At 40.3% G+C, this 18,888-nt stretch overlaps 1 protein-coding gene across 2 annotated transcripts in view; it reads left to right on the forward strand.

The window, feature by feature from the left end:
• The window catches only part of LOC129832129 (stAR-related lipid transfer protein 13-like), a 133,592-nt gene that overhangs the window by 41,527 nt on the left and 73,177 nt on the right, over window positions 1–18,888 (forward strand). Inside the window, exon 1 of one of the 2 annotated variants that reach the window (XM_055895918.1) lies at window positions 16,157–16,623. The exons of the other annotated variant lie outside the window; for it this stretch is intronic. Coding sequence (XP_055751893.1) covers window positions 16,500–16,623 — 124 coding nt within the window. The 5' untranslated portion in view covers window positions 16,157–16,499. Of the gene's footprint in view, window positions 1–16,156; window positions 16,624–18,888 lie in introns of those variants that run through there. 2 annotated transcript variants of the gene reach the window in all.

Genomic DNA, 18,888 nt, shown 5'->3' on the forward strand with positions numbered 1-18,888 from the left:
AAGCATGTCGTTGCTGTGGCCTCAATAGAAAACAGGTGTTCTCTCCAAGGTGGCCTATATATTTAGTGAAGGCGCTGTGTGCGTTCGTTTGTGTTTTCCAGTGAATGTGGTCAGGACATTCAGTGTTCTTATCCATTTAGCGACCTTAAAATGCTATAATAGACAGCAGGTCTGGACTGTGTTGATGTGTCAATAGTGACTATGCTCAGAACTTGGAACTCCTGGAAAACCTGTTTCCATGTCATTATACTGTTATTCACTCCCCCTCCTTTCATTGGTCAGCATGGTCTGATCTATGACATCATGTGTTATATTTACTAGCCAGTCGTCATGTGTAGCTTTATAAAGAGCTCCTGGCCTGGCCAGAGAATGAAACATTACACACGGGGAAAGATGGAAAGTAACTTGTGGTTTCCTGAGGCCACATACCAGCCAGAGTGTTTGACAGATGAATTAAAACTGTCCTAGGTTTTAAAAAGACTCTTTCCTATATGTACAGTCATTAGAGAGACTCTTCTTCATTAGGCTTCGCAGAAGATGTGAGAAACTACTTCAATTGCTTCAAACTACTACTAGAAACCATTAGTAATGTTGTATTAAAGCTTTTGTCATTTGAAATGCCACTTTACGTCTGATGCCTTGTATCCTGGATAAAACCATCAGCATGGCCAGGAAATCCCCATCATTACCAGAATGAATGACCCAATATAAATCCATCCTGTAGTTTTATTGTGCCATTGTGAACAGTTAGTCCGTGCTGCCTGCACTGTGTCACAAATGCACCCGCTTCCCTATATAGTGCACTACTTTTGATAAGCGCTCTGGAATCGGGAAAAAGGTACATTTGTGAGAAAACAGGGTTTAGTCAGAGTTAATGAGGCAGGATGGCCATTAACACCCCGGGACTCTGCTCTGGGACAAGCCTACAGAGCCAGCATGACCACCTCCACTTCTGTTGAATGGCAGTCAGTCTGTCTGTCCTCTCCTGGCTCTGTGTTTGTCCAGTGGAGCTTGGCTGTGAGGAAGCATGCAGCAGGAGCTTTACATAACTCTGTGCTTTCACCTGCACACTGCTGTAACATTGTTGCAGCAACAAACACCCTCTAATAACAAAAGGCTACTTTCTGCCTCTTGACAGTGGATTCAACTACAGTATGTGACTCAGTAATCAAAGAGCAGTAAGAGAGAGACAGAGAGAGAGAGAGACACACACACAGAGAGAGAGATTGAATTGAGAGCGAGAGAGATTGCATTGAGAGAGAGACAGACAAGAGAGAGGGAGAGACAGAGAAATAGAGAGGCAGAGAGAGAGACACGGAGAGCGAGAGAGAGAGAGCGAGACAGAGAGACACAGAGAGAGAGAGATGCACAGAGAGAGAGAGAGGGGCAGAGAGAGGCAGAGAGAGGCAGAGAGAGAGAGAGAGAGAGAGAGAGAGAGAGAGAGAGAGAGAGAGACTACGGTGGGACTCTTTGGGGAGATTCACCTATTGCTCACCTCTTGGCTACAGCACAGTGGACTATATGATTACAGACATTGACCCTTTCTCTCTGAGCTCATTCACTGTCAAGCCACTAACACCTCTGTCTGATCACAGCCAAATTACGTTGTTACTCAAAAGAACAGACATGGAAACAACCACACATTCACAGCCCAGTAAGCTAAACAACATCAGAAATTCATACAGATGGGCCCAAAACAGCACAGAAGAATACCAGAAAGCAACCAGTAACCAAAATAGAGATGGACACCACATTCACTCACAGTAAAGATGGCATCAATCTACAACATCAAACGGCAAAGGAAGCACAGCTTAAATTGATAAAAAACAAAACAAAGAAGACCACAGATGACAACTGGTTTGATGCAGATTGTAAAATCCAACCAAAAGTACAGAGACCCAAATAATGGTGAATTACTGTGAGACTTTAAAACTCTATAAACGTACACTCAGAACAAAAAAAGCACAGTACAACAGCAAGCAGCTGACACTAATTGAGGAGTCCATAAACACAAACAACTTCTGCCAAAATTTGAAAAACCAAAAAAATCAAAACAAGAGGAATTAGTGATACGAAATGGTGACATACGGACAACCCATTTTAAAACACTCTACAACACCGTTCAAATTGACACAAACGCAGAACAACGCCAGATTCATGAGAAGTTGAATGGATTAGAAAAAGCTATTAATGTAACGCTCGTCTTGTAGTGAATGAGCGGACCAAGGCGCAGCGGGTGCTGAATACATAATGATTTATTAAGTGCCGAAGACGAACACGAAAAAACACTTGGAATGATACAAAATAACAAAACGAGCGTAGACTGACCTAAAACATGAGAACTTACAAATATACGAAGAACGCACGAACAGGTACAGACTACAAACAAATGCTACAGTCCCGTGTGGTATGAACATACATACAGACACGGAAGACAATCACCCACAAACAAACAGTGAGAACAGCCTACCTTAATATGGTTCTCAATCAGAGGAAACGTCAAACACCTGTCTCTAATTGAGAACCATATCAGGCAACACAATAAACCCAACATAGAAACACAATACATAGAATGCCCACCCCAACTCACGCCCTGACCAACTAAACACATACAAAAACAAGAGAAAACAGGTCAGGAACGTGACAATTAAGGACAATCAAAATCCATTGGACTCCCCAATTACTGACCAGCAGCTCTATAAGAAACTTCAGTCCCTCAAATGTAAAAAAGCATGCATACCTGGCAACAACCTAAATGAGATGCTCAAACTCACTAGTGCAAAATGTCAATTGGCTATATCAAAACTGCTTAATTTGATCCTGAGTGTAGGTTATTTCCCTGACATCTGGAATCAAAAACTCATAACCCCAATTTTTAAGAACAGAGACAAATTTGACCCTAACAACTACAGAGGCATTTGTGTGAACAGTAACCTGGGAAATATTTTCTGTAGTATTATACATGTAAGAGTTCTAAACTTCCTTTATAGCACAATGTCTTGAGTAAAAGCCAAATTGGATTTATACCAAAACATTGCACGGCTGATCATATATACACCCTAAATACCCTGATAGATAAACATGTCCACCAAAATAATACCAAAATGTATGCTTATGTATGCTTATGACCCCCATAAATACCTTTCCCCTTTTTCCTTTCTCTACTCTACCGATGTGACTATTGAAAATCCCTTTGTTAACATAGAGAGTCTGGTAACATCAAAAGGTGAGAAACTGAACCATATTTCGGTAATCCAACCAGTTGAAAATATGCGTTGGTACTTGATGAATGTGTTGTCAGATCAGTTGGCGTCTGAGACATTATTACTGATGATAGGATGACATAAACAGTACCTTGGAAAGTCTACACATTCCAGTTATCAGATTCACAATGTTTAAATACGAAACTATTTGTGAAAAGATTAAATATAATTTTAGCTTCTTAAAACTTCTTTGGGGTAGGGGGCAGTATTTTCACGTCCAGATGAAAAGCGTGCCCAGAGTAAACGGCCTGCTACTCAGCCAAAAAAGCTAGAATATGCATATTATTAGTAGATTTGGATAGAAAACACTCCGAAGTTTCTAAAACTGTTTGAATGATGTCTGTGAGTATAACACAACTCATATGGCAGGCATAAACCAAAGAAAAAAATCCAACCAGGAAGTGGGAAATCTGAGGTTCGTCGATTTTCAACTCAGCCCCTATTGAAGAAACAGTGGGATATTGGTCATGTTGCACTTCCTACGGCTTCCACTAGATGCCAACAGTCTTTAGAGCCTTGTCTGATGCTTCTACTGTGAAGTGGGGACGAAGGAGAGGGGATTGAGTAAGTTCTACCATGAGCTGAACATGCGCTGACCATGCGCGTTCATGTGAGAGGGAGCTTTGTTCCATCGCACTTCTGAAGACAAAGGAATTCTCCGGTTGGAACATTATTGAAGAATTATGTTAAAAACATCCTAAAGATTGATTCAATACTTCGTTTGTCATGTTTTTACGGACTGTAATATAACTTTTTTAACTTTTTTAAAAACTTTTTAACTTTTCGTCCGTACTTTCCGCTGGACTTGCACGCGCGTCGTGAGTTTGGAAAGTGTACTGAACGCTAGAACATCAAGGAGGAATTTGGACATAAATGATGGACATTATCGAACAAAACAAACATTTATTGTGGAACTGGAATTCCTGGTAGTGCATTCTGATGAAGATCATCAAAGGTAAGTGAATGATTATAAAGTTATTTCTGACTTCTGTTGACTGCACAATATGGCGGATATATTTTTGTCTTGATTGGGCTCTGAGCGCCGTACTCAGATTATTGCATGGTTTGCTTTTTCCGTAAAGCTTTTTTGAAATCTGACACAGCGGTTGCATTAACCTCTAACGCCTCACAAACCCGGATCCGGGAGCACCCCCGTCAAAAAAGCTGACTAGCATAGCCTAGCCTAAAGCCACAGGGATATCATATAATAAAATTTTCATGAAATTACAAGTCCAGGACACCAAATGAAAGATACACATCTTGTGAATTCAGCCATCATTTCTGATTTTTAAAATGTTTTACAGGGAAGAAACAATATGTAAATCTATTAGCTAACCACGTTAGCAAAAGACACCACTTGTTTACTCCACCATTTTTTTACTCCATCAGTAGCTATCACAAATTCGACCAAATAAAGATATAAATAGCCACTAACCAAGAAACAACTTCATCAGATGACAGTCTGATAACATATTTATTGTATAGCATATGTTTTGTTAGAAAAATTTGCATATTTCAGGTATAAATCATAGTTTACCATTGCAGCCACTATCACAACTCTCACCAATGCGACTAGAATAACTACGGAGACCATCGTGTATTAGCTAATTACTCATCATAAAACATTTCTTAAAAATACACAGCGTACAGCAGATGAAAGACACAGATCTTGTGATTCCAGACAATATTTCAGATTTTCTAAGTGTTTTACAGCGAAAACACAATATAGCGTTATATTAGCTTACCACAATAGCAAACATCACAACAGCATTGATTCAAGGCAAAAATAGCGATAACGTATAAACCACCAAAATATATAAATTTTTTCACTAACCTTCTCAGAATTCTTCGATGACAGTCCTATAACATCATATTCAACAATGCATATAGAGTTTGTTTGAAAATGTGCATATTTAGCGGCACAAATCGTGCTTATACAATGAGAATAGTGTCCAAAACCTCAAGCAATCTGTCCGGCGCCATCTTGGAGAGGCACCTATTCTAATCGAAAACTATTCATAAACTTGACTAAAGAAATACAGGTTGGACAGCAATTGAAAGACAAATTAGTTCTTAATGCAATCGCTGGGTTACATTTTTAAAATGAACGTTACTTCAAGCATACAGCATGCGCTAAAGCGAGACGCACGGAAAATCATGGCGGAATTATTATTTGACATTTTTCAACAGAACAACGAATTATCAGCATAAATAGTTCTTACTTTTTGATGAACTCTCATCAGAATCTTGGGAAAGGTGTCCTTTGTCCAAAAGAATCGTTGCTAGGTTGGAGAACGTCGTCTTCAACGTTGCAATTAGCAGTAAACATTAGCAATGTGGGCCAGAGATACCCAACTTCCTACAACGCCACGAAAATAAATACCAGAAAATCGCAATATACTGACATAAACTGATATAATTCGGTTCAAAATAACAAGATGATGATGTCTTTAACACCTATATCGAATAAAAACAGAGCCGGATATATCTAAGAGCTAAAACAGGAGCTTCTAGCACAACATGCCAAGATCCTCCCTGCGTCAGAGCTAAGAGTCAAAAGAGGGGACACCTCGTTTCCAAGCAATTTATAAACTTTCAGATCTGCCTAGAGACTCCATTTCAAGTCCCTCTATTCGCTGACACCCAGGGGAAGGCGTATGCAGTGCATCTCAACCAATAGAAGACAGGCAAATTAATAAACTGTTCTGGGAACAGCGAGCAGATTTCAGCATTTTCAAATCCTCATAGGAAAATTGCTCTAAGTCCAGTTCTGTTTCACTCACAGACATAATTAAAACGGTTTTAGAAACTAGAGAGTGTTTTCTATCCAATAGTAATAATAATTTGCATATTGTACGAGCAATAATTGAGTACGAGGCAGTTTAATTTGGGCACTATTTTTTCCAATGGTGAAACAGCGCCCCCATATTGACAATAAGTTTTAAGGAGAAGTGCATCTAAAGTTCCATGCATAACACTTATATTTTCATCAACATTTATTATGACTATTTCTGTAAATTGATGTGGCTCTCTGCAAAATCACTGGATGTTTTGGAACTACTGAACGTAACGCGCCAATGTAAACTCAGATTTTTGGATATAAATATTAACTTTACCGAACAAAACATACATGTATTGTGTAACATGAAGTCTTATGAGTGTCATCTGATGAAGATCATCAAAGGTTAGTAATTCATTTTATCTATATTTCTGCTTTTTGTGAATCTTTTCTTTGGCTGGAAAAATTTGTTATTCTGTGAATAGGCACTCACCTAACATAATCGTTTGGTTTGCTTTCGTCGTAAAGCCTTTTTGAAATCGGACACTGTGGCTGGATTTACAACAAGTGTATCTTTAAAATGGTGTAAAATACATGTATGTTTGAGGAATTTTAATTATGGGATTTCTGTTGTTTTGAATTTGGCGCTCTGCAGTTTCACTGGCTGTTGACGAGGTGGGACGCTACCGTCCCACATACCCTAGAGAGGTTAAATGATAGAACGGTTTGTCATAGAGAAACTCTGCTCTCTCAGAGGCCCCGCCCAATGAACAGACACTGGTTGTAAACTATGAAACACAACCTTCTTTCACCACTATATAAAACCGTTGATGAAAATTCAACTTCCTGTTCCAAGGACGTGCGGACTTGTGGTCCCCACGTTGAAAGGACAAAGATCACCTACAGATCTAAGCCAACCTCAGCGTGAGCTCTGGTTGAACGACAAGAACCTAACAAAATTAACATTGAATTTCAACGTGAAGATGACGATCAACACGCCGAAAGGATGAATTTCGACTATACCAGCCAGAATATAGCTTGAGCTTAAAAGTATGGCAACTTGGTATGAACTTTGAACTCTATTTCACTAAAGAAGTGATACCCTCTCTGCCCGCTAAACGTGGGCTAGGAGAGGACAGACAGAGTATCCATTCTACCACGCTCCAGTTCACCACTAGACATGCTTCAGAGGATCAGAGATCCATGCTGGACAAAGATCTGCTCTTTTAGTCTGCAAACTGTGTCAGTGGAGGAGGTGTTAAACCTATTGAAGTCATTACCTGATGGTAAATCTACAGGTTATGGTCTTATGGACAATTTTTTGCTTCGCTGTGCTGCTCCCCAGATTGCAGTTCCACTGAGATACATATTTAATTGGTCACTGGAAAAGGGGATGTTTGCAAATGTATAGAAGCATGCGAAACTGTGTCCTATTCCGAAAGATTGCAAAGAACCCATTACTCCTGCCAATTGTCGACCAATTAGTCTACTCCCTACACTCAGTAAGATATTGGAGTGTATTGTGAGTAGACAAATGTGGGAGTACATGGAAAAGAATGATCTGATTACTGCCAATCAGCATGCTTATCGCAAAAACCATTCCACTACCACTGCATTGGTTGACATGACTGACCAGTGGCTCAATGCTATGGATAATGGCAAGTTTGTGGGTGTACTATTTTTAGATTTCAGTGCAGCATTTGATTTAGTGGATCATGAAATAATTTTGACAAAATTAATGCATTATGGTTTTAAGGAGGTAGCATTGAATTGGGTACAGTCATATCTAACTGACAGGAAACAGTCCACCTATATCAATGGTTCATTTTCTTCCCCTCATATGTTAAACTGTCGAATACCGCAGGGCAGCTGCCTTGGGCCACTTCTTTATTTAATATATACCAACGACCTTCCCTATGCCTTAGTTGAAACTCAAGCTACTATATTTGCAGATGATACTACAATTTATGCAGCAAGACAATCGGTTCATCAGGTACAGCAAGCTTTACAATGAGAGTTGGAGAATATTAGGGAGTGGGTTTGCCAAAACAAACTTGTTTTAAACACCAAGAAAACCAAAGTTATGTTGGTCTGTTCAACTAGGAAAAGGTCAAAACAGCATTGGATACAATTAAGTATGGGAGGAGTACAAATTGAAGAAGTGGCAGAAACCAAATTATTGGGAGTGCAGCTAGACAACTGCTTATCATGGTCGTCTCAAATAACTAATCTATGTAAAAAAAAATATTAAAACAGCATGCATAATCAGAAGGATAGCTAAATATTTACCAGGAATAATTCTTAAGCAAATAACACAAGCATTAATTGAGAGTCAGGTGAACTACTGTTCTGTGGTCTGGGGAAATGCATCATCAAGTAAAGTTAGGAGGCTGCAGAATGCACAGAACAAAGCAGCAAGGATTGTTTTAAGGTGGAGATCTGGTTCTTCTGTTGCAGTCATGCGCAATGTTCTTGGTTGGTCATCAATCGACAAGATAATTGAAAAAAACAGACATTCCGTAAATACTAGGAATAGATTGTCCACCATCTATGTGTTGTCCAGACAGAAAAGAGAAATAGGCAAAAGAACATTTCGATTTAGAGCAATAAAGAAATTGAATAAATTAACTGAGCAAACTAGAAACCTTTCAATATATAAATGTAAACATTATTTTAAAACAATTTAAATATAATACATATAAATGTTGTGGGACTATAGTAGATGAAAAATCAATATTTTTAGGTTGAGTATTTATTGGGTCATTATGTTAGTGTAACGGATGTGAAATGGCTAGCTAGTTAGCGGGTACGCGCTAGTAGCATTTCAATCAGTTACGTCACTTGCTCTGAGACATTAAGTAGGGTTGCCCCTTGCTCTGCAAGGGCCGCGGCCTTTGTGGAGCGATGGGTAACGATGCTTCGTGGGCAACCGTTGTTGATGTGTGCAGAAGGTCCCTGGGCCGCGGCCTTTGTGGAGCGATGTTGACCCGGATCACTGGTTGCTGCGGAAAAGGAACCTGGTTCGCGCCCGTGTTGGGGCGAGGGGACGGTTTAAAGTTATACTGTTACATTGATGCTGTTGACCCGGATCACTGGTTGCTGCGGAAAAGGAGGAGGTTGAAAGGGGGGTGAGTGTAACGGATGTGAAATGGCTAGCTAGTTAGCGGGTACGCGCTAGTAGCATTTCAATCAGTTACGTCACTTGCTCTGAGACATTAAGTAGGGTTGCCCCTTGCTCTGCAAGGGCCGCGGCCTTTGTGGAGCGATGGGTAACGATGCTTCGTGGGCAACCGTTGTTGATGTGTGCAGAAGGTCCCTGGTTTGCGCCCGTGTCGGGGCGAGGGGACAACGTAAAGTGAAACTGTTACATTAGTATATTATGTATGTTTGTAATAGTGTGTTATATGTGAAAATATGTTTGTATTATACATTGTATTTTAATGTTTAAGGACTCTTGGAAGATTAGTCCAAATGAGGACTAAAAGAGATCCAAATCAAATCAAATCAAATTCAAATCAAACCCTCTTTCTTTGTGTAACCAGCCGTTATATCTGTTCCGTCTTCCAGGGACGTTTTCCTTTATGACATAATTTGTAATCAATGTATGATACATTCTGTGTATATGTAATTCTGTGTGATTATTTAGGTATTTAGTAAATAAATAATTAAACCAAATTTTGTATTGCTGATTCAACTTGTTAGCCAGGGTTCATGAAGATAACCAAGAATTTACAACTTTCAGATGAGACTGAATAAAGTGACGATTAAATATCGACTGCTACTGATGTAAAAGAATACTAGGTCTTTAAGAGTTTACTCGGAGGATAACAGCTCTATAAACATTATTTCGCGGTGCCCCGACTTTCTAGTTAATTACATTTACCTGATTAGCTCAATCAGGTAATATTAATTACAGATAAATTATTTTATAGAATAGCATGTCATATCACTTAATCCGGCATAGCCAAAGACACGACACTTGCTTTATTGACTTCCAAAAAGCATTTGATTCTATTTGGCATGCAGGACTGTTTTACAAAGTTATTGAAAGTGGTGTAGGGGGTAAAACATATGACATAATTAAATGAATGTATACTGGCAATACATAAAGCATCAAAATTGGCAAGAAAGGAACAGAATTCTTTAACCAGCAACGGGGCCTTCACCAGGGTTGCAATCTGAGCCCTGTACTCTTCAATATTTACATTGGATTAGGCCACTATTCTAGAAAAATACTCAGCCCCTGGTGTTAGTCTCCACAATTCAGATGTTAAATGCCTGCTCTTTGCAGATTACCTATGCCTGCTATCACCCACAGCCCATGGCCTACAGCAGAGTCTGGACCTGCTAGAGCACTACTGCCAGACCTGGGTCCTGGCAGTAAACCCCAAAAATACTAAAATAATGAATTCTGAATTCTGCATGCAGAGACCAATCAACCTGCACATGTCCTCTACTGTATGCTTATTGTTATTGTTCAATATATGGTTATTTTGACCCTTGGTTATTGTTGTTACTGTTGTCCCGTTGACAATTTTGATTCTTATTATTTTCATATTGTAAATATCCAAAGTAAGCTTTGGCAATATGTACTGTACATTGTCACGTCATGCCAATAAAGCAAATTTAATTGAATTTAATTGAATTGAGAGATGAAGATGAGAGAGAGAGAGTGACAGAGGTAGAGTGACAGAGAGAGAGTGACAGAGAGAGAGTGACAGAGAGAGAGAATTCAGAGAGAGAGAATTCAGAAAGAGAGAATTCAGAGAAAGAGAGAATTCCGAGAGAGAGAGATAGAGAGAGATAGAGAGAGAATTCAGAAAGAGAGATTGAATTGAGAGAGATTGAATTGAGAGAGGGGGAGAGAGACAGAGAGACAGAGCAAGAGAGAGAGAATTGAGAGAGAGAGAGATTGAATTGAGAGAGACAGAGAGAGATTGAATTGAGAGAGAGAGAGAGAGAGATGTATTGTTGTTCTGATTAATATTGTTGTTGTAGTTGTTGTTAATGGTAATCCCATGTCCACTACTACTATTATTATTACTGTTGGTCCCACCATTTATTTATATATAAATATACATATATATATTGTATATATATATATACATATATATTTTATTTTTATTTTTCGATATGTATACTTTGACAATGTAAGTAATAATGAACTTGCCATGTCAATAAAGTCAATTGAATTGAATTGAATTGAATTGAGAGACAGAGAGAAAGATTGAATTCAGAGAGAGAGAGAGAGAGAGAGAGAGAGAGAGAGAGAGAGAGAGAGAGAGAGAGAGAGAGAGAGAGAGAGAGAGAGAGAGAGAGAGAGAGAGAGAGACAGAGAGAGACAGAGAGACAGAGAGAGACAGAGAGACAGAGAGAGACACAGAGAGAGAGGGGGAGAGAGAGAGGGGGAGAAAGAGAGTGGAGAGAGTGAGAGATAAAGACATGAAAGAGAGCGAGAGACACAGACAGGAAAATACAGACATTTGTAGGTTCTATGATTCATGTTTAATACTCTGGCTCCCACATTTATCTTGCTAGACAAACATATGAAATCTATCCTTCACAAAACATTATCAATCCACCCCCTTTCCTCCTCTTCTCTTCCATCTCTTTCTCTTGTGTGTGAGTGTCCGTGCATAAGCGTGTGTGTATGCATATGTGCGTGTGCGTGTGTGGGGAGGGGGCGGGTTGGGTTCAGTGCTAATAGAAGCCAGGTGGTGCAGACAGTAAATGAGTTCCCATGGATTCTAGTGGCTAACAGAGCCATTACATGCCATGTCATTCTCGTCTTGTTAAACAGTGAAGAAACAATAGACATGTTAGCTTGGCTTGCCAGTTACACTCTCTCTCTTCATTTCACTTTGTAGGCCTTTGAGTGGTCACTCCTGTTATTACAATCCTGAAACTAACAGTCTATTCCAGTCTAGTACGACATGAAATGTACATACTTTAGCAGCAGGCATCGTCATAGTGGGTGTGTGTGTGTGAGTGTGTGTGTGTGTGTGTGTGTGCGTGCGCGTGCGTGCGTGCGTGTGTGTGTGTGTGTGTGTGAGAAGGCTCTCTCTGGAGAACCCTACTCCTACTCTCTAACCCCTAACCCGTCATCTAAACCCACATACACACCACATGTTGCTCCTCTGGAAAAATGGAAAAGCATCTTGGGAATATATGGTCAGGAAATGTATAGTGCATGAGTGAGATGGGCCTGTAAGAGTGGAGCGAGGGGGAGACTGGGCCATGAGAGTTCCCTGGTGCGTCTTGTTTCCATTAGGCTGGGAGTGTAATCCCCTGACTGTTGAGGGTGCGTGGCCTGGGATCTCATCATCCAATCACAGAGCAGAATCAGCTTCTCCACATCTGGGATTTTCTCACTGCGCCGATCGGACAACATTCCACACATACACTTGCACACACACACACACATAATGTAAACATGCGAGAGGGAGAGAGAGAGCGAGAGAGAGAGAGATGGAGAAAGAGAGAGCAGAGAGAAATAGAGAGAGAGAGAGAGAGAGAGAGAGAGAGAGAGATGGAGAAAGAGAGAGCAGAGAGAAATAGAGAGAGAGAGAGAGAGAGAGATGGAGAAAGAGAGAGCAGAGAGAAATAGAGAGAGAGAGAGAGAGAGAGATGGAGAAAGAGAGAGAGCAAAGAAGTAAACTAGCTCCCTGAGAAGTTGCATGTTTCTCAACGAAATGAGGAGTGCTTTGAGTGGCTTGTCCAAAACAAACATTCAGAGAGTCAGAGAGGAGATTATTGATATTTCCTCTCGCTGCACCTCCCTCCCCCTTATCTCTCTCTCTGGCATGGGAAACATATGTAACATTGCCAAAGCAAGTGAAGTAGGTAATATACAAAAGTGAAATAAACAATAAAAATGAAAAGTAAACATTACACTCATAGAAGTTCCAAAATAATAATACATGTTATGTATTTATACAGTGTTGTAACGATGTGCAAATGGTTAAAGTACAAAAGAGAAAATCAATAAACATAAATATGGGTTGTATTTACAATGGTGTTTGTTCTTCACTGGTTGCCCTTTTCTTGTGGCAACAGGTCACAAATCTTGCTGCTGTGATGGCACACTGGTATTTCACCCAGTAGATATGGGAGTTTATCAAAATTGGGTTTGTTTTCAAATTCTTTGTGTATCTGTGTAATCTGAGGGAAATATGTGTCTCTAATATTGTCATACATTTGGCAGGAGGTTAGGAAGTGCAGCTCAGTTTCCACCTCATTTTGTGGGCAGTGTGCACATAGCCTGTCTTCTCTTGAGAGCCAGGTCTGCCTACAGCGGCCTTTCTCAATAGCACGGCTATGCTCACTGAGTCTGTACATAGTCAAAGCTTTCCTTAAGTTTGGGTCAGTCACAGTGGTCAGGTATTCTGCCACTGTGTACTCTCTGTTTAGGGACAAATAGCATTATAGTTTGCTCAGTTGTTTTGTTAATTCTTTCCAATGTGTCAAGTAATTCTCTTTTGTTTTCTCATGATTTGGTTGGGTCTAATTGTGTTGTTGTCCTGGGGCTCTGTGGGGTGTGTTTGTGTTTGTGAACAGAGCCCCAGGACCAGCTTGCTTAGAGGACTCTTCTCCACGTTCATCTCTCTGTAGGTGATGGCTTTGTTTTGGAAGGTTTGGGAATCGCTTCCTTTTAGGTGGTTGTAGAATTTAACGGCTCTTCTGGATTATGATAATTTGCGGGTATCGGCCTAATTCTGCTCTGCATGTATTATTTTGTGTTTTACGTTGTACACAGAGGATAGTTTTGCAGAATTCTGCATGCAGAGTCTCAATTTGGTGTTTGTCACATTTTGTCAATTCTTGGTTGGTGAGCGGACCCCAGACTTCACAACCATAAAGGGCAATGGGTTCTATAACTGATTCAAGTATTTTTAGCCAGATCCTAATTGGTATGTCAAATTTCATGTTCCTTTTTATGTCATAGAATGCCCTTCTTGCCTCGTCTCAGATCGTTCACAGCTCTGTGGAAGTTACCTGTGGCGCTGATGTTTAGGACAAGGTATGTATAGTTTTTTGTGTGCTCTAGGGCAAAGTTGTCTAGATGGAATTTGTATTTGTGGTCCTGGCTACTGGACCTTTATTGGAACATCATTATTTTGGTCTTTCTGAGATTTACTGTCAGGGCCCAGGTCTGGCAGAATCTGTGCAGAAGATCTAGGTGCTGCTCTAGGCCCTCCTTGGTTGGTGACAGAAGCACCAGATCATCAGTAGACATTTGACCACAGATTCTAGTAGGATCTCTCTCTCTGTCTGTCTGTCTCAGTCTAGCCATAATCTTCTACAGAGATAACAAGAGCCTTTGTTCTGGCTGGTAGAGGGTTTCAAATCAGGGTCGGGGTCAATTCAGTGTGTGTGTGTGTGCTCAGTCTGTGTTCCTTCAGGCATTCTGCCCAATGGGGCTTGGACAAGTGGAGCTGAAAATAGCAACAAGCAGGTCACCGCTGAGGAGTTCCATGCATAGCATAGTTATTAGCCTTTACAGAGAGAGCAGCAGGGTGTTGTTCTCCAGTATGATATAGCCTGGTGCTGACCCTCCAGTGTGTTGTTCTCCAGTATGATATAGCCTGGTGCTGACTCTCCAGTGTGTTGTTCTCCAGTATGATATAGCCTGGTGCTGACCCTCCAGTGTGTTGTTCTCCAGTAAGATATAGCCTGGTGCTGACCCTCCAGTGTGTTGTTCTCCAGTAAGATATAGCCTGGTGCTGACCCTCCAGTGTGTTGTTCTCCAGTAAGATATAGCCTGGTGCTGACCCTGCAGTATGTTGTTCTCCAGTAAGATATAGCCTGGTGCTGACCCTCCAGTGTGTTGTTCTCCAGTAAGATGTAGCCTGGTGCTGACCCTGCAGTATGTTCTTCTCCAGTAAGATATAGCCTGGTGCTGACCCTCCAGTGTGTTGTTCTCCAGTAAGATGTAGCCTGGTGCTGACCCTCTAGTGTGTTGTTCTCCAGTAAGATATAGCCTGGTGCTGACCCTGTGGTGTAAATCACCAGCCTGAACCCTATACCAGGGAAGAGCAATGAGCGGTGAATGTCCTGGTGGAAATTAAGTAATGTTATCCCAGCTGGATGCGGAGAGGGAGAGAGAGAGGGAGAGAGAGAGGGAGAGAGAGAGGGGGAGAGAGAAAGGGAGAGAGAGGGGGAGAAAGGGGGAGAGAGGGGGGGTGTGGGGGGAGTTACAGCAGAGTTCAGGTCAGGAGGCAGGACTATCCATTATAGAAGCTGTCTGTCAGTGTCCAGCTGGTCCTTGTGTATTATAGATCTGAGAGAATTATATTACTGCATAACTGTCTGCTGAAGTTCAGCTAGGTTGACATTATAAGGCTCAGGTCAGACATGGGCTGAACAGGGAATAAGACAGTTATTGCACTTCTTCTACACGTCTACTTCTACTCACGGCTCCCCATTATCTCGATAAAGCATTTTTTACTTGTATATATGAAAACCGTTGAGTAGGCTACTCCAGACTGAACCGGTTGTTGTCACGATAATATCTGGAGTTAAGCTTATTATGATACTGACACAGCAAAGTCACTATGATGTCTGGTGTGATATTGACACAACAAAGTCACTATAATGTCTGGTGTGGTATTGACACAGCAAAGTCACTATAATGTCTGGTGTGGTATTGACACAGCAAAGTCACTATAATGTCTGGTGTGGTATTGACACAGCAAAGTCACTATAATGTCTGGTGTGGTATTGACACAGCAAAGTCACTATAATGTCTGGTGTGGTATTGACACAGCAAAGTCACTATAATGTCTGGTGTGGTATTGACACAGCAAAGTCAAAAGGCTTAACTTTCCTCTCCTTCAGGGGGGTTTGACTTCTGATAAGTGTGTGTATCAGAAACAAAAATACACTTCATTTTAACTCACTTTTCTTTTTAACATAAAACCCAACATCTCTATAAATCAATTTTGATGTATCCATAATTTCACATGTTCTGAAACATTCCATGGTTATTACTTATTCTTCACAAGAGTGAAAGCTCTGTATAGTGTAGTGAAAGTGAGAGTAGGCTGGTGAGTGAGAGGGGAGAAGGGAGGGAGGGAAGTGGAAGGGTGAAAGATAAAGGGAGGGAGAGAGAGCAGCTAGTACAGTCTATCTGTGAGTATAGACTGAGCGTCACCGTGGTGGAAACTTCAAACAGCCACACATCTGCTCCCAGCTTTGTCTGGCACCAGGGCTGCCGAATCAAATATCGTTTAATTGAAGGACTTGGCAAAGATGGATACTTAATACGGAACATGTATCTGTTCGTTGGTTAAATGTATGGCGGGTTAATTAATGTTTACACTCTACTCTGCTTACAGTCCCAATCAGGTGAAGACGCATCGGCGCGAGCGCAGGGGTGGTGCATTCAGAGGAAAGACCCAATAACGGGTTAATGAGGATCGGGATTTGTTTTATTATGATGGACACACGGATTTACTATGACAACTAAACGCAAATCGATGAAACTGAAGCTGCGGCGGTGTTTCAGTGAGACGCTGCGCGATTCCACGTCGAAAGCCTGGGATCTACTATGGAAAAATGTCAGGGAGCGAAGACTCGCAGGTCAGTCTCCAAAAAGTATCGGTGTAGTATTGAATGCACACTATATTTATTTGATATTTATTTATGCTGTTAGAAAATAGCCATTCTTAACTTTATTAGATACAAAAAATATATTTTACACAGATAGAGCCCAGCATATAACTGTTTTCCAACACGATTTTATTAAACAAGTAGCTTAATAAGCGCACTAAGTTACAAACTTGGCTGTTGTAGTTCATTTTCTAATCAATCAAGTGAATGTTGAAGGGGCAATCAGCAGTTGCTAGATCTATTTTTGGACGTATACATTAATGATATATAACACTACCCATTGATTCTTGAAGAGTATATCTTATAAATGCCTTATATGAGTTTAGTTAAACGGTCATACCCCATCAGAACCAGTTAATGTAAACAAAAACGATATAGCCTCAAAACATGGTTACAACTATAATTGTGATATCATGGATGGTCGGTCCTTGAATCCGTAACTCTGTCTATGAATTTGAGTGGTTGTCCAGCCCCACCACTCAGCTTTTTAACGAAACAGGTACGCAGAAAACACTTTGTTATTGTTCCTACTGCTGATTGCTGCTTTAAAATATACATCGAACCGCTGATTGGTGGATTGACAAAGGCAGCCCAAATCTGATATTTTTCCCAAGAATTGGTCTTTTGACTTTTCACATCAGAACTTTTTCAGATCTGATCTGATTGGTCAAAAGACCAATTAGTGAAACAAAAGATCAGAATTGGGCTGTCTGTGTTAACGCAGCCTACATGCACAGAATACATTCTGCACAGTTGTCCTCATAATTAGTCTTCTACAGTATTCATATCCATTAACACGTGTTCACCAGGTGTACTTACCTTAGTTTCACATGTGACTTACCTTGCTCTTACTTCGTTTTTTTTAAAGATCTTCTAATTTACAATAATAATTATAATTTATAATTTGCAATACAGTTGTACTTTTTATTCACTGCTGGTTGGTTGTAATGATTGATTTGGATTGAAAGAAAAACAATATCACAACATATGTAAGTAATGTTCTCACATGTAGCACCAAAGCAAGATCCATTATTATCCCAATGTGAGTTTGTGCTAAGCCTGTAGTAGAAGATGTATGATGGGTTAGAGACCAGACCTCCTACTGCCACTGCTGCTGAAGGCTATACTTAATGGTGAGAGGTGTTTCCTGGATTAGTTTGCCTCATTATTCAAATGTGCAGAATATGCATCCCAAATAACTTTCACTGTATATAGACTTTAAATATATATATATATATTTTTTTCTCTATTGTGTTATTGACTGTATGTTTGTTTATTCCATGTGTAACTCTGTGTTGTTGTTTGTGTCACACTGCTTTGCTTTATCTTGGCCAGGTCGCAGTTGTAAATGAGAACTTGTTCTCAACTAACCTACCTGGTTAAATAAAGGTGAAATAAAATGAAAAAATGTATTCCCTTTATAGTGCGCAACTTTTGACCAAGGCTCATAAGGCTATGGTAAAAAGTAGTGCACTATACAGGGAATAGGATTCAAATTGGGACATATCCACTGAGAGTTATTTCCTTCAGGTAACTTTCTGCCAGATATTTAGAATATAGCTGGAGCTGTTTGCTGGGAGAATGATATTGTATTTTCAAAAGAGCTGCTGAATCATTGCGTGTGTGTGTAGGGAGCCCAGTACACCACTAGGGGGTGCCAGTCAAATTATCCATACAGCAGGACAGTAGTCTAGTAGGTTATTAAATATCCCTTAAATATAAATATAAGGGATCTGTTCTCCATCTGTATTTCAGTGTTATACTGATGTTATAATGTTAAGTGATAGATGTTGACCTCAACTGTCGCAGGAGATTGTAATTGAATCAGATTGGTGCCAGTTATGTCTTCTTATTGCAATAATATGGGCTGGTTTCCTGGACACAGTCCTGGACTATATAGCACTTTCAATTGTGATTTTCCATTGAGTTTGGTTTTTAGTCCAGGACTAGGCTTAATCTGTGTCCGGCAAACCCCCCCTATAAGCAAATTTTATTGCAACACGATAGAGGATATAGTGTATTCAGACCCTTTGCTATGAGACTCAAAATTGAGCTCAGGTGCATCATGTTTCCATTGATCATCCTTGAGATTTTTCTACAACTTGATTGGAGTACACCTGTGGTAAATTAAATTGATTGGACATGATTTGGAAAGACACACACCTGTCTATATAAGGTCCCACAGTTGACAGTGCATGTCAGAGCAAAAACCAATACATGAGGTTAAAGAATTGT

Source organism: Salvelinus fontinalis, chromosome 33 (genome assembly GCF_029448725.1).
Source record: "Salvelinus fontinalis isolate EN_2023a chromosome 33, ASM2944872v1, whole genome shotgun sequence".
Classification (NCBI taxonomy): Eukaryota; Metazoa; Chordata; class Actinopteri; order Salmoniformes; family Salmonidae; genus Salvelinus; species Salvelinus fontinalis.